We start from the raw sequence: 24,270 nt of genomic DNA on the forward strand, positions 1-24,270 counted from the left end.
ATGTATATATATATATAAATAAATGTATATATATATATATATATATATATATATATATATATATATATATATATATATATATATATATATATATATATATATATATATATATAAATAAATGTATAAATATATACATATATAGTCGGCTTTTGGCCCTCGACCAAATTATTTTAGCCCAATGCGGCCCCCAAGTCAAAACGTTTGAGCACCCCCTGCATTAAAATATGTGTTTGCAACCAAAAAAACCAAAACATTTGTATGGGAGTACACCTGCAATGGATTGGCCCTTGTGGATGATTTCCAGCCTTGAAATTCCGAGTCGTTCTCAACATTTTTTGACTTTTAGCTGTTGGATTACAACGCTAAAGAGGTCGTCACAGAAGTAAACAAGGTAGAAGTCAAACTTTCACATACTCTTAATATCCAATTATATTAATTACTAATGATATATCCATTATATTAATATATGTACACATAGGTATATATATATATATTTTTTGCGAGAGGAGTGATAGCATTAATTAAATGAAACGTCTTTATAGTTATAAAGACGTTTATACTATATATATATACTTTTGGATTATTTTGAGTCTTTGTATTTTGTTTCTGTTACAAAATATGACAATATCATTAAAAAACTTGTGAGGTGCGATGGCATCATCGTACAGTTGCTAAGATGATGAAGAATTTTCACAAAAAGATGTACCGGTAAGTGGATTTGACTCCGGGTGGTATTCAATGTTTGTTGTTATAAATGGTTCTCAGAACAGATGAATACGATTTAGCGCCTGATCTACTAAAGGTTTGCACATACTAAAACTCGCAGATGTGGGTAGTAACGCGCTACATTTACTCCGTTACAAACACTTGAGTAACTTTTGGGATGAATTGTACTTCTAAGAGTAGTTTTAATGCAACATACTTTTACTTTTACTTGAGTATATTTATAGAGAAGAAACGCTACTTTTACTCCATTTATCTACATTCAGCTCGCTACTCGCTACTGATTTTTATCGATCTGTTAATGCACGCTTTGTTTGTTTTGTCAGACAGACCTTCAAAGTAGGATCTATCGCATGCCTGCGTTTCACCAATCAAATGCAGTCACTGGTGACGTTTGACTCCATTTCACCAATCAAACAGAACCAGGCGGTCACATGATTAACTAAACAAAGTTTCAGCGGCAAACAACAACAACAATGGCAGAGACAACAACAAACGCAAACACCCCTGGCCTCACATAAAATCGATGTTCACGCTTCAGACAACCAAAAAAACAGTTATGTAATGCTTTGTCATATGTGTCTCCCCAAACAAGTGGACATTTCAGCTTACATGAACTCAACGTCAAATTTGAGGAAGCACATCGCGGTAAGTAACGTTATTCGATAGTTTGGCTGTAACCGTTGGCTGATGTTAGCTTCCCTGCTATGAATCACTGTCAAATGTACATCGTGTGGGGACATTTATTAACGCACTGCAGCCTCATAGACAGACAGACAGACAGACAGACAGACAGACAGACAGACAGACAGACAGACAGACAGACAGACAGACACACACACACTCATGCATGCATACAAACACCAATCAGAAGTGCACAGTGTGTTCCCAGGTGCAGTCCACACCTATCAGTTTATGGTTTGCGTAAAGGCTAACTTGTTATTTTCCTTTGTAATCTCTGCCTACTGAGCCTACGGTGCTGTTAAGTTATCGTGGCTCAATTTGCCTTAATTATATTTTATTTTAATGTGTTATTATTTAATATATTATTGTTTTAGTTGCTTAAGAGATATTCCTGGCTCTGAATTTGTTCATTGCTATTTTTATGTTTTTGTGCATTATTTGTTGCCGTCATCATTAAACGAACAGGTTACTCATCAGTTACTCAGTACTTGAGTAGTTTTTTCACAACATACTTTTTACTTTTACTCAAGTAAATATTTGGGTGACTACTCCTTACTTTTATTTGAGTAATACAACTCTAAAGTAACAGTACTCTTACTTGACTACAATTTCTGGCTACTCTACCCACCTCTGAAAACCCGTGCAAACTTGCTAGCGCATAAAACAGATGATGGTCAGAGAATCCTTTGTCCTACGTGTGTGTGTTGACATATTTGGAATGTCATAAATAGAAAATATTAGACATTTCGTCTATTCAGCAATATCATTTTATAATGTTATATTTGCTGGATGATTTAAAAGGCTGAATAAAACAAAAACAAATAAAACATTTTTTAATGCCATTTGATTTTTCATTTAAAAACTATATTATTATAGTACATTAGTAAATTTTTTTATTGCTGCTTTTATTTATTAGATACCTTTGACTGAATATGTACAATAACTTTTTTTTTAATATAATGCCTTTTATACTGTATTATTTGTTTTATGTACTGTATGTGATTGTATGTCTACATGGACAATGGAGTCTGCAATAAAGCTCCATGATGAGGATTTTATTATATATCACCTACAGGTATATATGTCTTGCAATATGCATTTTCTTGGGTTCGGATCATTCCAGACACATGAATGCGCTGCGATGCTGTGGTGGTCCAATGCCTCTCTGCAGAGAGTTAGCGCGATAAAATAAAGTCTTCGTTGTCTATAAATTGTTTTTCTATATTGCATAAAAGGTGGTACAGATTGTAGATGTGTTCTGCTATTTCGACAAGATCACACACTGGCTGGAGAGCATGATGACATGAATATCGAGGAAAATGACTGTTTCTATGGGCAAATAATGTTGGCAATACACTAGGGGTGTAGGTTCGGTATGTACCTCGGTTTAGAGGTCACGGTTCGGTTCATTTTCGGTACAGTAAGAAAACAACAAAATATACATTTTTGGGTTATTTATTTACCAAATTTGCAAAGTCTTCCACCAAAAATATTTTTCTTAGTGGAATATTTGATGTGAAGTAATGGGAACCTTGGATAGGTCAATAGTTCATAATAACATTTATTTTGATTCAATTTTATGTTTTGAGCAATGACAGTTTGAAAGAAAAAAAACAGCTTTGTTTTATTAGTCAACATTGCAACTTTTTCTAAATTACATTTCACCTTTAAGCTTTTTTATTTCACTTTTGTTATCTTTTTGATTATTTTAATAGTATTTTTAGAATGTGCCGTGGGCCTTTAAAACATTAGCTGTGGGCCGCAAATGGCCTCCGGGGCACACTTTTGACACCCCTGCTATATAATGAAAAATTAAATGTGATAAATCTATGGATAAAAAGCAGAGCCTGGCGACGCATGCACGTTTATCATAACTCTCTCGCTCTCTCTGTCTCTGCCCCTCCCTCACCAATGCTGCTGCGCGCACAATTTGTTTTGTTTTTAACCCCTTCTTAACCCTGAACGTACATTGAAAATACATGCAACCCTAACTCAAAATGCCGGACATTTGAGGCATTTAAGAAACTCCGCCCGGACAGCCCCGCAAAAGAGGACATGTCCGGTGAAAAGAGGACGTATGGTCAGTCTATCGTAGCCCGTTAGCTGCTAGCATGCCATGTGTTGTGCCTCGGTGTGCATTGTTTACACAACGTGCGGTACGCTACTTAATATGTCCGTGTGGAAATTCGTTTGGTACACCTCCGAACCGAACCCCACGTACCGAAACGGTTCGATACAAATACACGTACCGTTACACCCCTACAATACACGCAAAAACTTAATTGCAATAGTGCGCTTTGCACAACTTTTCAATTGTACACGCAGTCTTAGTGGATCACACGCAAGTTGACGCAACACGCCCACGGAGAGGACACACACTTTTATCGTTTGCACGCGCTATTTAGCACAAGGTATTCGGATCTTAGTAGAAGAGGAAAATAGTGTATATAACGGTGCAATTGAAAGAAACTTACCTCGCAGAATTCACAATATGCGCACACGGAGCCCTTGTTGTATTTTTCATCATCGTCGTCATCGTCATCATCATCATCATCATCATCATCATCATCATCTTTGTCGTCGTCGTCATCATCATCGTCATCATCATCATCTTTGTCTTCGTCGTCATCATCATCATCGTCATCATCATCGTCATCATCATCATCTTTGTCGTCGTCGTCATCATCGTCGTCGTCATCATCATCGTCATCGTCATCGTCATCATCATCATCATCATCGTCATCATCATCATCTTTATCATTATCATCTGGAGAAATGGTCAATACAGCCAATATGCAAGTGATTGTACATAAACATTAAAAAAATGCATCATCTTGTAGTGTCCAAACCTTTTCCAGCAGGGGGACGGTGCACTTTGACACCTTTCATACCCAACTTTTTTCGCCCTTTTAATTCCAGTGCTGAACTTGCGCTTTTGGGAAAGAGGTTGCACTTACTGTGCGAAAAATGTATGCTTGCAAAAAGTTTTTTTTTTCCATGTATGAGATATGTTAATACATATTCGACGCCTATAAAAAAAAACACCGAAGGACGACAGAACGCATCAATTGAATTGGTTTTAGTCAGCTCCTTAAGTCACCCAGCATGCGGTCTAAAATTATAAAAGGATGTTGCTGAATAGAATATATAGCTAATATTTATTACGAATATTTTAAATTTCGAACAGTTTATATATGTAGGATGGAGGATTTTTGTGTGTAACTGTCAGGGGGTGGAGGGGGGGGGGGGCTGAATGGGGTGGGGGAGGTATGGTATTTATTTATTTTTATTTATTTTTTTTGTCATAAAAAAATACAATCTTGTGTGCTTACAGACTGTATCCCTGCAGACTGTATTGATATATATTGATATATAATGTAGGAACCAGAATATTAATAACAGAAAGAAACAACCCTTTTGTGTGAATGAGTGTAAATGGGGGAGGGAGGTTTTTTGGGTTGGTGCACTGTTGATTTAATTAAAATAAAATAAATAAATAAACTAAAAAAATGATTTGTATTTTTTTTAAATTTCTTGTACCGATCGATCCACGGACCGGTACTGGGCCGTGGCAGAGCTATCTAGTTTGCACCTGTTTTAGTACACGCAAACCTTTAGTGACCAGTCAGCGTACTCTACTACATATCACCATCTGTTTCTTTTTCTTAAGTGAAGAATTATTGATTTAGAAGTAGTTAAAACACTGCAGACTGTGGCTGGACGTTAGCTGCTAACTAGCTAGCTATGTTTTAAAGCACCTCTTCCTGAGGACGTTTCAGTGTTATAACTGCACCTTTATCGTTAGTTTTTAAGCCAAAATGCGCCCGTTCTCCCTTTTCTGTCTAAACACCGTGTCTGCTTGTAAGTACTCCATGATTGTGCGCTGCCGAACATGCTCCTCTGCTGGTAAAACCAGCAATGTCATGACTGAATATGATTAATTAGTATTGCGGTACTATACTAGTACTGGTATACCGTACAACCCTAGTACAAACTAATTAAACTATCACTTTCGATGGCCAAAGTATGACTAAAATCAAGGTACATTTCAGTCACTGGTGTCAAAAAGAAGAATGGCGTGCACCCTGGTGGAAAAAGCTGGGACACGCCTGCTTGGAGCTGAAGAGATACTCACAGTCGGGACTTGGGATCCTCAGAGAAACAACCTGCTGGATGCTTATCCACGCATTAGACCTCAAACTTTTGGACATTTGTGTACACTTTATTTCAAGTAGGTTTGACAGACACATGGCGATTGCTGTTTTTAACCACACATGTTCACAGTCAGCACAAAAACAGTGTTTTGTTTAACCAAGAACAAGAAAAAGGGCCAAAAAAAAAGCCCATTTCATCTCTTGACAAGTTGATAGTCTTCCACATTTCTCTCTTTTCCCAAATACTCTCCCCCTGAAGGCTGGACAGTATCGTCCGGTTCTTTGACATGAATACACATAGAAATGCATAGAGATTGACAATGTCCATCTGTAATTACTCTCCCCCTCCCAAAAAAAAAGACATAGTTGATTACCATTTTAGCACATTTTAGCACTTGTTTTTACCGCTTTACTGAACAATGGCTTAAAGGTTCTACAGAGAAAGAGCGAGCCAGAGATCTGAAGAAAGAGAGAAACTTTTTATTTTTATTTCAAACATCTTATAAATTGTTTCGGGGTTTACTCAAAGCCCATTTTGGTACGCTATGTTTTCATATAATTTAAGTTAGTGGCCCTCCTGCACCTTCCCTCAAGCTTTTAAGGCCATGTTCACACCAACACAGATATTTTTTCCATAAACTTGTTCAAATATGTTTTTGTCCACGTAATAAAAAACCTTTATCAAGAGCATTTTGGCCAATCAGAAGCCTTCCAAAAAAGCAACCATAGTGGACTTGGTTATGCGTTATAACAGTTCGTATCAATTAGGGGTGTTGAAAAAAAATAATTTGATTTTCAGATTAATCGTGATTCTTATTTGTAACAGTTCTTAATCGATTATAAAAATCAGCAAATCGATTTTTATTTTTCAATCTGTCGATTTTTAGATTAATCTGGATTTTTATTTGTAACAGTCCCTAATCAATTATAAAAATCAAAAATCGATTTTTATTTTTCAATTTGTCGATTTTTAGATTAATCGTGATCCTTATTTGTAACAGTTCTTAATCAATTACAAATATCTAAAATCGATTTTTATTTTTTAATCTGTCGATTCTTAGATTAATCGTGATTTTTATATGTAACAGTCCCTAATCAATTATAAAAATCAAAAATTGATTTTTTTTCTTCAATTGGTCGATTTTTAGATTAATCGTGATCCTTATTTGTAACAATTCTTAATCAATTACAAAAATCTAAAATAAATTTTCATTTTTTAATCTGTCGATTTTCAGATGAATTGTGATTCTTATTTGTAACGGTTCTTAATTATAAAAATCAAAAATCGATTTTTATTTTTTAATCTGTCGATTTTTAGATTAACCGTGATTCTTATTTGTAACAGTTCTTAATCGATTATAAAAATCAAAAATCTATTTTTATTTTTCAATTTGTCGATTTTTAGATTAATCCTGATCCTTATTTGTAACAGTTCTTAATCAATTACAAAATTGTTGATTTTTAGATTAATCGTGATTTTTATTTGTAACAGTTCTTAATCGATTTTAAAAATCGAAAATCGATTTTTTATTTTTAATCTGTCGATTTTTAGATTAACCGTGATTCTTATTTGCAACACTTCTTAATCGATGATAAAAATCAGAAATCGATTTTTATTTTTCAATCTGTCGATTTTTAGATTAATCGTGATTCTTATTTGCAACAGTCCCTAATCAATTATAAAAATAAAAAAATCGATTTTTATTTTTAAATTTTTAGATTAATCGTGATCCTTATTTGTAACAGTTCTTAATCAATTACAAAAATCTAAAATCGATTTTTATTTTTTAATCTGTCGATTTTTAGATTAATCGTGATTCTTATTTGTAACAGTTCCCAATCAATTACAAAAATCAAAAATAGATTTTTATTTTTTAATCTGTCGATTTTTAGATTAATCGTGATTCTTATTTGTAACAGTTCTTAATCGATTTTAAAAATCGAAAATCGATTTACACGTGGACAAAAAACTTTTATTTAAAAAAAAAATGCGTTTCTAGAAAAAACCCATCCGTGTGCATGTGGACATGGCCTTAGTCTCCCTCCGTCTGTTTGTCAGGAATTTGAACCACACCCATCCCCAAGATCACTGTCTCTCTTTCTTTCTCTGTAGACTCACAGGGACACACAAAATGCAGGTCAATCCAATTCCAAAAGCATATTTTCCAAAGAAACAAATTCCAAGAACTACTAATGAGTGATATCACCCACCCCACCCAAAAAAAGAACTAACAAAAAAAAAACCAGGCTCATATGTAAAAAATGTCTTTTTTGTGTGTTCTCAATCTCTCTCAAACAAGGATTTCTGCAGTCCCCGCGTTCTCGATAGCTAGCCTACGGTATGCACGGAGGACCTCGGACAGGTGGGCTTCAGGTGGGCCAGTTCAATTTCCCCAAAGTGCTCATAACTCTAGTTAAGTAGAGAAAAGAACAGAGTCAGAGACAATAATGGAGAGCGAGAAAGTGGTGGAGGAGGGACTTTGATGGATTATTCTGATTTGATTTGAGATGATCAGGTTGGAGCGTTAACGGGGAGGGGCCTGTGTTTTGTTTAACCCCGCCCCCTTATTTGTACTTTGAAGCATCAGTCATCACTTCTGCTCAATATCGGACACTTCATTCGCTTTCTTGCGTCCGATATACACAGAGCAGTAATATGTATTATTTATTACTGGTTTGTAGTTTTTCATTGCAGTATGTAAAAATCAACCACATAATCTCCCCGTTGAGGGATAAATAAAGTCCATCCTGGGGCAGTGACAGCTGATGCTTTTGTTTTTCTGCAGACGCTAACATGGATACATGCACACGATAGACAATATCCAACCACTTCTGCTTTGTCACGTTCTGGATTGATACAAATGGCGATACCAAGAGTCGTACGAGTATCGGACTGATACTCACGTGAGGATTTGGTGGAATATTTTCACAAATATCTGTGTTAATTTGTTGTATTGTTCATATTGTTACATTGTCTATTGATATATTCATACATTGTCTATACACTCAAGGAATGAGCATACTTGCCAACCCTCACGATTTTCCCGGGAGACTCCCGAATATCATTGCCACTCCCGAAAATCTCCCGGGGCAACCTATCTCCCAAATTTCTCCCGATTTCCACCCGGACAACAATATTGGGAACGTGCCTTTAACGTCCTCTACAAACTGTCGTCACGTCCGCTTTTCCTCCATACAAACAGCGTGCCAGTCACATAATATCTGCGGCTTTTTTCACACACATAAGTGAATGCAAGGCATACTTGGTCAACAGCCATACAGGTCACACTGGGGGTGGCCGTATAAACAACTTTAACACTGTTACAAATATGCGCCACACTGTGAACCCACACCAAACAAGAATGACAAACACATTTCGGGAGAACATCCGCACCGTAACACAACACTAACACAACAGAACAAATACCCAGAACCCCTTGCAGCACTAACTCTTCCGGGACGCTACAATATACACCCCCCCCGCTAACACCAAAATGTCCATAACTCACCCAGCCGAGTCCCACAGGGAGGGGGGATAAAAGTCGGCAAAAGTCCCCCAAATTTTCTAAATACCTAGGTGTGATTTTTGAACATTTTACCGACTTTTCTCACTTTTCTCCCCGCCTTCCCGTAGGACTTTGCTGGTCGCGTTTTGGACATTTTGGGCATCCCGGCCGGCGGCGGGACTTGTGGACTCGAACCTGGGTAGGTAATTTGAACATTTTTAGGACTTTTGCCGACTTTTCCAACTTTTATTCCCCCTCCCTCCCCGTGGGACTCGGCTGGGTGTGTTATGGACATTTTGGGCATCCCGGGACTTAATTTATAAGATTTTATGTTAGAGTGTTTTACTTGTTTTAAGTGTTTTGGTCCTAAATGATCTCAGTAAGATATTACAGCTTGTTGCTGAGATTTGATGACCTATATTGAGTAAAACATGCTTGAAACTAGAATATCAACTGTTGCAAAGCTGTGTCATCAACACTCACAAGTATAAAACTACTTTTTTAAAGTAATCATTTCTTATTTCAAGCATGAAATAAAAAATCATGACTTTGACACAATTGTGTCTCATAATTAAAACAGATGACAGCCAAATGGACTTTGCTGTTTTATTTTCAATGAAACAATAGAAAATATGTACTCATATAGTAGTACAGTTGGCACAGTACAGTAAACTGACAGTTAATATTTAAACATTTAACATGTGACATTTCTAACAATTTTGAACAGAAATAGTTCATGCACATTCAGACAAATTCTTCAAAATTACATTAAAAAAAAATTTGGTTGGGGGCTGGGCTGTAAATAATATATATATATATATATATATATATATATATATATATATATATATATATATATATATATATATATATATATATATATATATATATATATATATATATATATATATATATATCACTACCGTTCAAAAGTTTGGGGTCACATTGAAATGTCCTTTTTTTTGAAGGAAAAGCACTGTACTTTTCAACTTTAAACTAGTCTTAACTTGAAAGAAATACACTCTATACATTGCTAACGTGGTAAATGACTATCCTAGCTGCAAATGTCTGGTTTTTGGTGCAATATCTACATAGGTGTATAGAGGCCCATTTCCAGCAACTATCACTCCAGTGTTCTAATGGTACAATGTGTTTGCTCATTGGCTCAGAAGGCTAATTGATGATTAGAAAACCCTTGTGCAATCATGTTCACACATCTGAAAACAGTTTAGCTCGTTACAGAAGCTACAAAACTGACCTTCCTTTGAGCAGATTGAGTTTCTGGAGCATCACGTTTGTGGGGCCAATTAAACGCTCAAAATGGCCAGAAAAAGAGAACTTTCATCTAAAATTCGACAGTCTATTCTTGTTCTTAGAAATGAAGGCTATTCAACAAAATTGTTTGGGTGACCCCAAACTTTTGAACGGTAGTGTATATATATATATATATATATATATATATATATATATATATATATATATATATATATATATATATATATATATTCCTTGCGCACTAATTGACTGAAAAAGCACGCATTTGGCGCGATGATGTCATGTTGTCGATGGAAAATGCAAGAAATGTAATGCCGAGCACATATAATTACGTCAAGATAATGGCACTAGCATTTACTTCATTTAAGAATATTTTTCAACATATTGAGCCAAAAGGTCTCTTTTTTTTTTCTACCAAGAAAAGTGCACTTGTTATTAGTGAGAATATACTTATTTTAAAGGTATTTTTGGGCTCATTGAGGTTAGCTAATTTTACTTGTTTTGGAAAGTCTTGACAAGACAATTTTTCTTGTTCTATTGGCAGATAATTTTGCTTAGTTCAAGTAAAATGCCCCTAACTTTTGTATTTTTTTTTTCTTGTTTTTGAACACTGACTTTTTGCAGTGTAGAGGACCAGTCATCTCACGTATTCTTGAAAAATCTGTCTAAATGTGTGGTAATGAGCACTTTTCTTATGCTGAGACAGTTAATTTACCTGACAGGTGTGACATTTAAAGATGCAGCACGATTATTACACAGATTTACATTAAGCTGGATAGTGTACTTTGATATTGGATGTTACAATTATATTATAATAGTTATGTTACAATTATTATATATACATATATGCATACATATATACACATATACAGTCATATATATATATATATATATATATATATATATATATATATATATATATATATATATATATATATATATATATATATATATATATATATATACTATATTGCCAAAAGTATTTGGCCACCCATCCAAATGATGAGAATCAGGTGTCCTAATCACTTGGCCCGGTGTATAAAATCAAGCACTTAGGCATGGAGACTGTTTCTACAAACATTTGTGAAAGAATGGGCCGCTCTCAGTGATTTCCAGCGTGGAACTGTCATAGGATGCCACCTGTGCAACAAATCCTGTCGTGAAATTGGATTATCACGCTCCAACATGAACTGATGGCACAACAATGGGCATCAGGATCTCGTCACGATATCTCTGTGAATTCAAAATGCTATCAATAAAACCATACCATAGCCCCAGTGGCGGCTGCTGGTCTTTCAAGCAGGGGAAGCTCATTTTCAGCCACTTTCTAAACACGAGTACAGTCTCCACTAACAGATGAAAGATATAAAGATTAGGGATGTCCGATAATATCGGACTGCCGATAATATCGGCCGATAAATGCTTTAAAATGTAATATCGGAAATGATCGGTATCGGTTTTAAAATTATTGTACATTTTTTAAAACGCCGCTGTGTACACGGACGTAGGGAGAAGTACAGAGCGCCAATAAACCTTAAAGGCACTGCCTTTGCGTGCCGGCCCAGTCACATAATATCTGCGGCTTTTCACACACACTAGTGAATGCAACGCAAACTTGGTCAACAGCCATGCAGGTCACACTGAGGGTGGCCGTATGAACAACTTTAACACTGTTACAAATATGCGCCACACTGTGAACCCACACCAAACAAGGACAACACATTTCGGGAGAACTTCCGCACCGTAACACAACAGAACAAATACCCAGAACCCCTTGCAGCACTAACTCTTCCGGGACGCTACAATATACACCCCCCCGCTACCCCCTACCCCCTCACCTCAAACCCGCCGCCCCTAACCCCGCCCACCTCAACCTCCTCATGTCCAAAATAACAAGCTGCTGTTTTGAGGCATGTTGAACAAAATAATGCACTTTGTGACTTCAATAATAAATATGGCAGTGCCATGTTGGCACTTTTTTTCCATAACTGGAGTTGAAGTTGTTCTCTTATTTCGGGAAACCTTGTTACATTGTTTAATGCATCCAGCGGGGCATCACAACAAAATTAGGCATAATAATGTGTTAATTCCACAACTGTATATATCGGTATCGGTTGATATCGGTATCGGTAATTAAGAGTTGGACAATATCGGAATATAGGATATTGGCAAAAAAGCCATCTCTAATAAAGATGATAGATTTTACAAAGAAAACGTCACTTGGAGGATTGTAAAATTATCCATATCAACTCGAAACAACGGAACAAAAGTTGAAAAATGCTCTGGCAGGGGTTTATATCTCAAGATCGCTGAGTGGCTAATTTTGCTGTCAGTCAAAAAGGGATTCAGCCTCAGACAGATCATCCAATCGTGATGCGGAAGCACAACACCCAGGCCAGCCGAGGCCAAGCCCACTTTCCATACATTTCTAAAGACCGTCTAGTGTGGCTGCAGTGAAATAACCCACTGTGTGCTCCCCTATTGAAGTCAATGGACACTCAGCTTCAACACTGTGTAAATGCACTGTCACGCCGCCACAATGAATGGGGAAAAAGTCACGTCAGCTGTCGCGAAAGTAGCTCATCCTGGACAAAAGTAGAATTAATTATAGTGCATATTTAGTCAATGAAATGTAAACAAAAAAGTACATATTTGTCCACTTTTTTTTTTTTTTTTTTTTTTTTTTTTTTACATTTAACCTCTTAAGGCCCAAGCTGTTTGTTTACATCAGGGGTCACCAACGCGGTGCCCACGGGCACCAGGTAGCCCGTAAGGACCAGATGAGTAGCCCGCTGGCCTGTTCTAAAAATAGCTCAAATAGCAGCACTTACCAGTGAGCTGCCTCTATTTTTTTAAATTGTATTTATTTACTAGCAAGCTGGTCTCGCTTTGCCCGACATTTTTAATTCTAAGAGAGACAAAACTCAAATAGAATTTGAAAATCCAAGAAAATATTTTAAAGACTTGGTCTTCACTTGTTTAAATACATTCATTTATTTTTTTTTACTTTGCTTCTTATAACTTTCAGAAAGACAATTTTAGAGACAAAATACAACCTTAAAAATGATTTTAGGATTTTTAAACACATATACCTTTTTACCTTTTAAATTCCTTCCTCTTCTTTCCTGACAATTTAAATCAATGTTCAAGTGAATGTATATTTTTTTATTGTAAAGAATAATAAATACATTTTAATTTAATTTTTCATTTTAGCTTCTGTTTTTTTGACGAAGAATATTTGTGAAATATTTCTTCAAACTTATTATGATTAAAATTCAAAAAAAATATTCTGGCAAAGCTAGAAAATCTGTAGAATCAAATGTAAATCTTATTTCAAAGTCTTTTGAATTTCTTTTAAAATTTTTGTTCTGGAAAATCTAGAAGAAATAATGATTTGTCTTTGTTAGAAATATAGCTTGGTCCAATTTGTTATATATTCTAACAAAGTGTAGATTGGATTTTAACCTATTTAAAACATGTCATCAAAATTCTAAAATGAATCTTAATCAGGAAAAATTACTAATGATGTTCCATAAATTCTTTTTTTTATTTTTTCAAAAAGATTTTCTCTTCTTTTTTTCGGTTGAATTTTGAATTTTAAAGAGTCGAAATTGAAGATAAACTATGTTTCAAAATTTAATTGTCATTTTTTTCGTGTTTTCTCCTCTTTTAAACCGTTCAATTAAGTGTAAATATCATTAATTATTATTAATAACATAAAGTTAAAGGTGAATTGAGCAAATTGGCTATTTCTGGCAATTTATTTAAGTGTGTATCAAACTGGTAGCCCTTCGCATTAATCAGTACCCAAGAAGTAGCTCTTGGTTTCAAAAAGGTTGGTGACCCCTGGTTTACATGCTATTTTTTTTTATTTCTCTTTGCTATTTGGGCTTATTGGACCGTAATTAGAATAAAAACTAAGAATCATCTTTTTATATAATGTACTTAGTCCATAAGTAACAAACGTGTACTTCATGTTTAGTGACATGCTAATTCTTATTTTTACTCTTTATTTTCTCCAAATTCCATTGTATGTTATACTCTTCTGACACCACTAGATGGCAGTATAAGTGTCCATATGTCGGCATATGACCCCAATTCAGTAGTGTACACAATTTTGGCCATCAGTGTGTGAATGTGTGTGTGAATGGGTGAATGTGGAAATAGTGTCAAAGCGCTTTGAGTTCCTTAAAAAAAAAAGGTAGAAGAGCGCTATACAAGTATAACCCATTTACCATTTTTTTTGGGAAATAAGAGCTAAAAGGTGCTGTCCACGCATGTGGCCACTCAGGCCTTTAGAGGTTAAGCTGCTTCCCTTGCAGCCTTCGAGCTATCGCCACTGGATAACCCCACTTCCTCCATGGAGTAATCCATCCACAACAATGACACCAGTAAACCGCTCAACAGCAAACCCCCATACACGCTGTCTGCGATATGCCTTGAACAGTGGAAACTGGGATTGATCCATAAAGATAATGTAATGGAAAACATGTATGTGCCTTTTTATAAATCGCAGTATTACAGTGAAAAGCACACTCTGACTAGAGAATGACCCACTGTGAAAGTATCTCTTCTCCCTTCTCATTGCTCATTTTGAAAGTGTCTGCTTCTTCAATCCAGTTAACAGTGCACCATTGTCTAAACCAGGGGTCACCAACCTTTTTGAAACCAAGAGCTACTTCTTGGGTACTGATTAATGCGAAGGGCTACCAGTTTGATACACACTTAAATAAATTGCCAGAAATAGCCAATTTGCTCAATTTACCTTTAACTCTATGTTATTATTAATAATTAATGATATTTACACTTAATTGAACGGTTTAAAAGAGGAGAAAACACGAAAAAAATGACAATTAAATTTTGAAACATAGTTTATCTTCATTTTCGACTCTTTAAAATTCAAAATTCAACTGAAAAAAAGAAGAGAAAAACTAGCTAATTCGAATCTTTTTGAAGAAATTAAAAAAATAATTTATGGAACATCATTAGTAATTTTTCCTGATTAAGATTAATTTCAGAATTTTGATGACATGTTTTAAATAGGTTAAAATCCAATCTACACTTTGTTAGAATATATAACAAATTGGACCAAGCTATATTTCTAACAAAGACAAATCATTATTTCTTCTAGATTTTCCAGAACAAACATTTTAAAAGAAATTCAAAAGACTTTGAAATAAGATTTAAATTTGATTCTACAGATTTTCTAGATTTGCCAGAATAATTTTTTTGAATTTTAATCATAAGTTTGAAGAAATATTTCACAAATATTCTTCGTCGAAAAAACAGAAGCTAAAATTAAGAATTAAATTAAAATGTATTTATTATTCTTTACAATAAAAACAATACATTTACTTGAACATTGATTTAAATTGTCAGGAAAGAAGAGGAAGGAATCTAAAAGGTAAAAAGGTATATGTGTTTAAAAATCCTGAAATCATTTTTAAGGTTGTATTTTTTTCTCTAAAATTGTCTTTCTTAAAGTTATAAGAAGCAAAGTAAAAAAATGAATGAATTTATTTAAACAAGTGAAGACCAAGTCTTTAAAATATTTTCTTGGATTTTCAAATTCTATTTGAGTTTTGTCTCTCTTTGAATTAAAAACGTCGAGCAAAGCGAGACCAGCTTGCTAATAAATAAATACAATTTAAAAAATAGAGGCAGCTCACTGGTAAGTGCTGCTATTTGAGCTATTTTTAGAACAGGCCAGCGGGCTACTCATCTGCTTCTTACGGGCACCGCGTTGGTGACCCCTGGTCTAAACTGTCTGTACTTCCGCTGTAGTTGTGTCATATGCTCGCTCCCCCTTCCAAACTGTGCTCACTCACCCCCTTCCATCCAGTATTCAGTGTAAGAAAGAGCAAAGCGCTCTTTCCTCGGCGGCCATACTTGCGACGAATGTGACCTGTGCCTTGTGAACTGCTCGAGCTTTTCAAATAAATCTAAAAAAGGCAATTTTGTTTGACTACTTAATTAGAACATTTTCACTACAATAACACCTCTCCAAAGTGCCAGACACGCTTCGAATGTGAACATTTGTCAAGGTTGAGACCCCGATAAGGACAACAAGCATGCAAAATGAGCTTCTTCGACGCTTACTAACAGTTTGTGCATAACTTATTTGGTTATACGATGCGCCTGAGACATCTTGGAGGTGGAGATGCGGGATGTGCAGTGGTGAGCAATGTTCCTTCTCATTTCTCACGTGTATGTGAGCAAACGCAAAAACTCCCTTAGAATTCAGTGGAGCACATGTGAGCCTAGTCTATAAAATCCGCAACACCTCCCTGATACCGAAGTACATGTCAAACTACTTCCATAACGTAAATGACCGCCATAACCACAACACCAGGGGGAGCTCCACTAACCACGTTAAACCCAGATTCCGATCTAACAAAGGTCTTAACTCATTCTCCTTCTATGCCACATCAATATGGAATGCACTCCCAACAGGTGTAAAAGAAAGGGCATCTCTATCCTCCTTCAAAACCTCACTAAAAGAACACCTCCAGGCAACTTCAACCCTTGACTAACACCCTCCCTTCCACATCCCACCTCCCCGGATTGTAAATAATCAAATGTAAATAATCAAATGTATACAACTTGTTCTTATGCTTTCTGAACTCACTATGTTCTCTGCTCGCTGTACATATCCTACCAAGTCAGACCTACACTGTTTCATTGTCCATTTCTCTGATGATGCAATTGTTGATGACTGAAGTGCTGATATCAACCAAACCTAACCCCCCCCAAGGCTTAAAAACCCTTGTTTTTTTAAAAAAAAAAGCCTCTTTTTTTTACATATATGCATACTAGTTCTAGCTATTTGGCTGTTCTAGTTTTTATTTTTATTAATTTTTTATTATCTTTTTATTTTAATTTTTTTAATACAATGTTGCGCTTTGAGGTTGTTTACTCAATGTAAAGTCCATCCATCCATTTTTTACCGCTTATTCCCTTTGGGATTGCGGGGGGCGCTGGAGCCTCTCAGCTACAATCGGGCGGAAGGCGGTGTACACCCTGGACAAGTCGCCACCTCATCGCAGTCAATGTAAAGTGCTTTTTACAAATAAAATATATTATCATTATTATTATGTTACTTATCAAACCCCCTCCCCCCCCTTTTAGATATATGCATTCTAGTTCTAGCTATTTGGCTGTTCTAGTTTTTATTTTTATTATCTTTTTATTTTTATTTTAGGGCTATATAAATAAACATTGATTGATTGACTGATTATTTTTGTAATACACTGTAGCACTTTGAGGTTGTTTACTCAATGTAAAGTGCTTTTTACAAATAAAATCTATTATTATTATTATGTTACCTATCGCCCCCCTCCCCCGGTACTGCATCAAAACCTGACATCAATGCGTAAAGGATATCACCACATGGGCTCAGGAACACTTCAGAAAACCACTGTCAGTGACTACAGTTCGTCGCTGCATCTGTAAGTGCAAGTTAAAACTCTACTGGGACGGCGTGGCGAAGTTGGTAGAGTGGCTGTGCCAGCAATCGGAGTGTTGCCGGTTACTGGGGTTCAATTCCCACCTTCTACCTTCCTAGTCACGTCCGTTGTGTCCTCGGGCAAGACACTTCACCCTTTGCCTCTGATGGCTGCTGGTTAGCGCCTTGCATGGCAGCTCCCGCCATCAGTGTGTGAATGTGTGTGTGAATGGGTAAATGTGGAAATACTGTCAAAGCGCTTTGAGTACCTTGAAGGTAGAAAAGCGCTATACAAGTATAACCCATTTATCATTTATCATTTACTGTGCAAAGCGAAAGCCATTTATCAACAACACCCGGAAACGCCGCCAACTTCACCGGTTTTGGGGTTTTGTAAATGTCAACATTTGCTGGCATCGTTTCCATATAAACCAATCCAGAAAGTGACAAAGCAAAGGTGGGATGACATCAGGTGAGCAATTAGTTAACTGACCTTCATGATCGTCATCATCATCGTCGTCGTCGTCATCATCGTCGTCGTCATCGTCGTCGTCATCATCGTCGTCGTCATCATCGTCATCGTCGTCGTCATCATCGTCGTCATCATCGTCGTCGTCGTCATCATCGTCGTCATCGTCGTCGTCATCGTCATCATCGTCATCATCGTCATCATCATCGTCGTCATCATCATCGTCATCGTCGTCATCATCATCGTCGTCATCATCGTCATCATCGTCGTCATCGTCGTCATCGTCGTCATCGTCGTCATCGTCATCATCATCGTCGTCATCATCGTCGTCATCATCATCATCATCATCATCAGCCATCAGGCCTTGCTCAGACTGGAAAGGCAAATCCTGTGCCTTGGCGACAGGAGCCAACGGTGTGTGGAAGGAGCAGAGCAGCGCCATCAGCAGCGCAAGAATCAGACTTCTTAGGGACGCCATGTCCAAAAACCAGACTGGACCAGATAAGGAATAAACCTCAAGTCCACAACCTGTAGCTCAGGTCTGCAAACACCGCACACACACTCTCCCAAATTCACGTAAACACACACACACAGTTATCCAATTAGCAAGGTCCGGTAAATGGATAATATTCCAAGCCAAAGTCCTGGTACGTGTTCCGGGTTTCTCCCCCCAAAAGGTCCTCAAATGTCCTGGATTCTAGTCTCAGTTTCCAGTCAGTAACTGGTCAATGTTGGAGACGCTGGCAGGAGGGCGTTGAAAAAGAGTGAGACCAACCTCGGGGGTAAGTTGACAAGACAAGGTTGGGGGTTGGTTCAGACTGACTGACAGGGGCAAATGTTGGTGGGAAGGCTTGCATCCATAAGGTACTCAGGGTGTGGGCGGCCGATTAAAAGGAAGGAGGGGGAGAAGGAACAAGTGACGCCCGCTGGATTTCCTCCATCAGCAAATATTGGAGTTCAACGTCGCTCTGAATTGATGGTTTGGTCCATTTCACTTTATCCAGGGGCGTACAAAACGTTTTCTTTTCCACTAAGCAATCACAGTCACGTTCACAGGACAATTTAAAGTCTCTGATCCTAACATGCATGTTTTTGGGAAGCCGGTGAGATTTGAACCCTCAACCTCCAGCCTGTGAGGCCAGCGTGCTAACCATTCATGTACCTTACGTATTCCCTGAGGTTGTAAACAACATATTAATATAACAATATCAAAAGTCTAACACTGTATACAACAACAAAAAACACAGATATGTCAAAATAAATGGATTTTTTTTACTTAATCACGCTACTATCAATCTGATACACACTGTATACTACTGTTGTTATTGATAATATCATTAATTGGATTAGTTCCACCACAAACTCCACTCAAAGGGTCTGTTACCTGCTCACCCATTATTGACTACAACGGCATAGTCGCAAACACCCGCAAAGTATCCACGAGGGCATCCTCCTGGTGTTTCTGTCCACTAAACTGTACATACTGTAAACAATCAATGCTCTGCTATAAAATGCTAAAAGAGGAACAAAATATACATACAGAATATATAAAAATATAACAATGCATTTGTATAATAGATGTACTGTATATATATATATATATATATATATATATATATATATATATATATATATATATATATATTAGGGCTGGGAATCTTTGGGTGTCCCACGATTCGATTCAAAATCGATTCTTGGGGTCACGATTCGATTCAGAATTGATTTTTTTTTTTCAATTCAACACGATTCTCGATTCAAAAAGGATTTTTTTTTTTTTTAATTTTTAAAATGTTTTTATTATTATTTTTTTATTTTCATGAAAACAATACACAACAATACCATAATAATGCAATACAATTTCAAAACAAAACCCGACCCAGCAACATTCAGAATAGCAATAAACAGAGCAATTGAGAGCAATTGAGGACACACAAACATGACACGGAACAATCTAAAAGTAGTGAGACAAAAATGAATATTATCAACAACAGTATCAATATTAGTAACAATTTCAACATAGCAGTGATTAAAAATCCCTCATTGATATTATCATTACAAACATTAATTAAAAAAAATAATACAAAAAATGAACAATAGTGTCACAGTGGCTTACACTTGCATCGCATCTCATAAAGTAAATGTCTAATGATAATGTCAATGAGGGATTTTTAATCACTGCTATGTTGAAATTGTAACTAATATTGATACTGTTGTTGATAATATTCATTTTTGTTTCACTACTTTTGGTTTGCTCTGTGTCGTGTTTGTGTCTCCTCTCAATTGCTCTGTTTATTGCAGTTCTGAGTGTTGCTGGGTCGGGTTTGGTTTTGGAATTTGATTGCATTGTTATGGTATTGCTGTGTATTGTTTTGTTAGATTGATTAATTAAAAAAATAAAAAATAAAAAAATAAAATTATAAAATAAAAAAATAAAAATAAAATATATATATATATATATATATATATATATATATATATATATATATATATATATATATATATATATATATATATATATATATATATATATATATGCACACACTTATACATATACACACATATATGTATATACTGCATATATACATAAGGGGATCCATATTGTATCCAAAAAAAAAACCCCACCAATATCGATTAAACGAATACAGGAAAATCAAACAGCTGAATAAATAACAATTAAAATTGAATTGTTTTCTTCCTTAAAAATAATTTTGCATAAGCACTGACAAAATATTAGAATTACACAACAAATTGTGTGCCTTCGTATAATCCATGTTTGGTGAAAATGGGAATGGAAATGTGGATATGGTTAGATATATGTGGATACCATTTGTATTGTTGTATTATTGGATATAGAGTCATCCATCGTTTAGGAAAAATCAAATATTTTAATAGTTTAAGCCAATAAATCTTTTTACAACAGTCTACATGAGTTTTTAAACATTATGAGAGCTCCATTGCAATAAAAAAAACACATTTTAGTCACCTTTATACTCTTTTAATCCAATTTAATAAGGAAGCTTGAGTACTGAAAAGTGCGCTCTAATTAGTTTGATCTCCAGTGGTCAATACAACTGAAGTATTGATATATTTTTTATTTATTTAGCATTTCTATGTTTGAAAAATACTTGATTTAAGAACCAAAAATTGGAGAATGCTTTAAAATGTTTTTTAAATATCCCCCTAAATTCTGCGATGTGTCAATATTTGAAGTGCAACGTGGCGAGGGACGACTGGAAGCCTAATACTGTCCTAAATGGACCTGTCAACTCCAGTGCAGCAATGCAGTGTTATAAAGTGATGGCACGAGCAATTGCTCAAACACATGCGAGTGCAGAACTGCGCGCCAATCCAAATACAGATAAGGTTGGCATCAGTATCGGACCGATACTGGGGTGATGAGATTTTTCAAATAAAACCCTGTAATAACTTAATTGATACCAAACTGCGCGGCATGTATCGCCCAACCCTAGACCCTATGACCCTGGTTTGAAACCGCGCAAGTTGCTCGTACAGTGGAACTACTTGCTTGCACATTATTATACAGGGGTGTAAAACACATTTACAGATCCTATCTTCTCATTCAGTCTTCCAGTATGCTGATGCAGCCAGGGCATGTAGGCCAAGCCTGGACACCGATCTGTGGACCATCTATTTGTGCGTCCCTCCCCCTACACGCCCGTCCCCAAAATAGATGGATTTGTGTAGGGAGGAGTTGACAACCGAATCTATTTAAAAGCACACATAGTTAGAGTCAGTGTAATGCGAGCCTGCCGGGCTGTGTCAAAACGCCTCGGCGAAGTCTCCCCTGAACATACGTAAGGAACGAAGGCAGTCCCAGAAAGTTCTGAAGACAATCCCAAAAACAATCTTGAAAATGCATCACTTCACAAATTGTACTCACTGTCTCTCGCCACGGCTATGATCACTCACATTATATTGTCAATAGTGTTAAGTATTCTTAATAATGTAACACAATTACTTAGAAAATGCCTGATTGTTTGGCTATGTTTACCATTCATAGACTGTTGAGACTATCTGTATGGACACCAATGTTCAGTTGCAAAGTCTATGATGTTTTTGTACACACATTTTTTTTTACAGATGAAAATATTTGGACAGTTCTTTATTACAAGGCGACTGTAAAGAATCTGGGTATTATCTTCCACCCAACTCTTTCGTTTGAGTCACACATTAAGAGTGTTACTAAAACGGCCTGCATTCATCTCCGTAATATCGCTAAAATTCGTTCCATCTTGTCCACTAGCGACGCTGAGATCATTATTCATGCGTTCGTTACGTCTCGTCTCGATTACTGTAACGTATTATTATCGGGTCTCCCTATGTCTAGCATTAAAAGATTACAGTTGGTACAAAATGCGGCTGCTAGACTTTTGAATCTTGCTTTTGTAAATAATGTAAATAATTCAATGTATATACTCTGATGATTAACTTGTGTGATGACTGTATTATGATGATAATATATAGGACGCCGACTTAAAGAAGTTGAAAAACTTATGCGGGTGTTACTATTTAGTGGTCAATTGTACGGAATATGTACTGTACTGTGCAATCTACTAATAAAAGTTTCAATCAACCAATCAATCAATGACAAGAACAAGAAAGTTTGATCATAATACGCCTATACTGGCTCACCTGCACTGGCTTCCTGTGCACTTAAGATGTGACTTTAAGGTTTTACTACTTACGTATAAAATACGACACGGTCTAGCTCCATCCTATCTTGCCGATTGTATTGTACCATATGTCCCAGCAAGAAATCTGCGTTCAAAGAACTCCGGCTTATTAGTGATTCCCAGAGGCCAAAAAAAGTCTGCGGGCTATAGAGCGTTTTCTATTGGGGCTCCAGTACTATGGAATGCCCTCCCGGTAACAGTTAGAGATGCTACCTCAGTAGAAGCATTTAAGTCCCATCTTAAAACTCATTTGTATACTCTAGCCCAGGGGTCACCAACCTTTTTGAAACCAAGAGCTACTTCTTGGGTACTGATTAATGCGAAGGGCTACCAGTTTGATACACACTTAAATAAATTGCCAGAAATAGCCAATTTGCTCAATTTACCTTTAACTCTATGTTATTATTAATAATTAATGATATTTACACTTAATTGAACGGTTTAAAAGAGGAGAAAACACGAAAAAAATGACTATTAAATTTTGAAACATAGTTTATCTTCAATTTCGACTCTTTAAAATTCAAAATTGAACCGAAAAAAAGAAGAGAAAATTTTTTTGAAAAAATTAAAAAAATAATTTATGGAACATCATTAGTAATTTTTCCTGATTAAAATTCATTTTATAATTTTGATGACATGTTTTAAATAGGTTAAAATCCAATCTACACTTTGTTAGAATATATAACAAATTGGACCAAGCGATGAGGTGGGGACTTGTCCAGGGCGTACCCCGCCTTCCGACCGATTGTAGCTGAGATAGGCTCCAGCCAAAGGGAATAAGCGGTAGAAAATGGATGGATGGATGGATGGACCAAGCTATGTTTCTAACAAAGACAAATCATTATTTCTTCTAGATTTTCCAGAACAAAAATTTTAAAAGAAATTCAAAAGACTTTGAAATAAGATTTAAATTTGATTCTACAGATTTTCTAGATTTTCAAACATGCACAACTCTCACATTTGTCATCCCATTCAAACCATTCCACCATCCATACACTCAACTCAACGTGGACGATCAAACTACCATTTTTACGGACAAAATTCCTGGTTTTCCCGAAATACCAGGAATTACGAAATACCAATTCTCAATTCAAACTCAACAATTTTCAACCGATTCCAAAAATTCCAGACATTCCCAAATTTCCAGGAATTTCTTATTAAAATGAAAGGATGTAGTCATAGTTTTACAATGCCCTAAAGTCACAAAATCTTGTCATTTTTCATGCTTGAAATAAATGATTACTTTAAAAAAGTAGTTTTATACTTGTGAGTGTTGATGACACAGCTTTGCAACAGTTGATATTCTAGTTTCAAGCATGTT

At 36.0% G+C, this 24,270-nt stretch overlaps 1 protein-coding gene across 1 annotated transcript in view; it reads right to left on the bottom strand.

Moving 5' to 3' along the window:
- Nucleotides 1-19,850, bottom strand: part of LOC133642410 (germ cell nuclear acidic protein) — a 30,160-nt gene extending 10,310 nt beyond the window's left edge. Inside the window, exons 1-2 of the mRNA XM_062036577.1 lie at nt 18,280-19,850; nt 3,882-4,174 (exon numbers count right to left, since the gene is read on the bottom strand). Coding sequence (XP_061892561.1) covers nt 3,882-4,174; nt 18,280-18,733 — 747 coding nt within the window. The 5' untranslated portion in view covers nt 18,734-19,850. The remainder of the gene's footprint in view (nt 1-3,881; nt 4,175-18,279) is intronic.
- Nucleotides 19,851-24,270: the final 4,420 nt, after the last annotated feature.

Source organism: Entelurus aequoreus, linkage group LG25 (assembly GCF_033978785.1).
Source record: "Entelurus aequoreus isolate RoL-2023_Sb linkage group LG25, RoL_Eaeq_v1.1, whole genome shotgun sequence".
NCBI classification, from domain to species: domain Eukaryota; kingdom Metazoa; phylum Chordata; class Actinopteri; order Syngnathiformes; family Syngnathidae; genus Entelurus; species Entelurus aequoreus.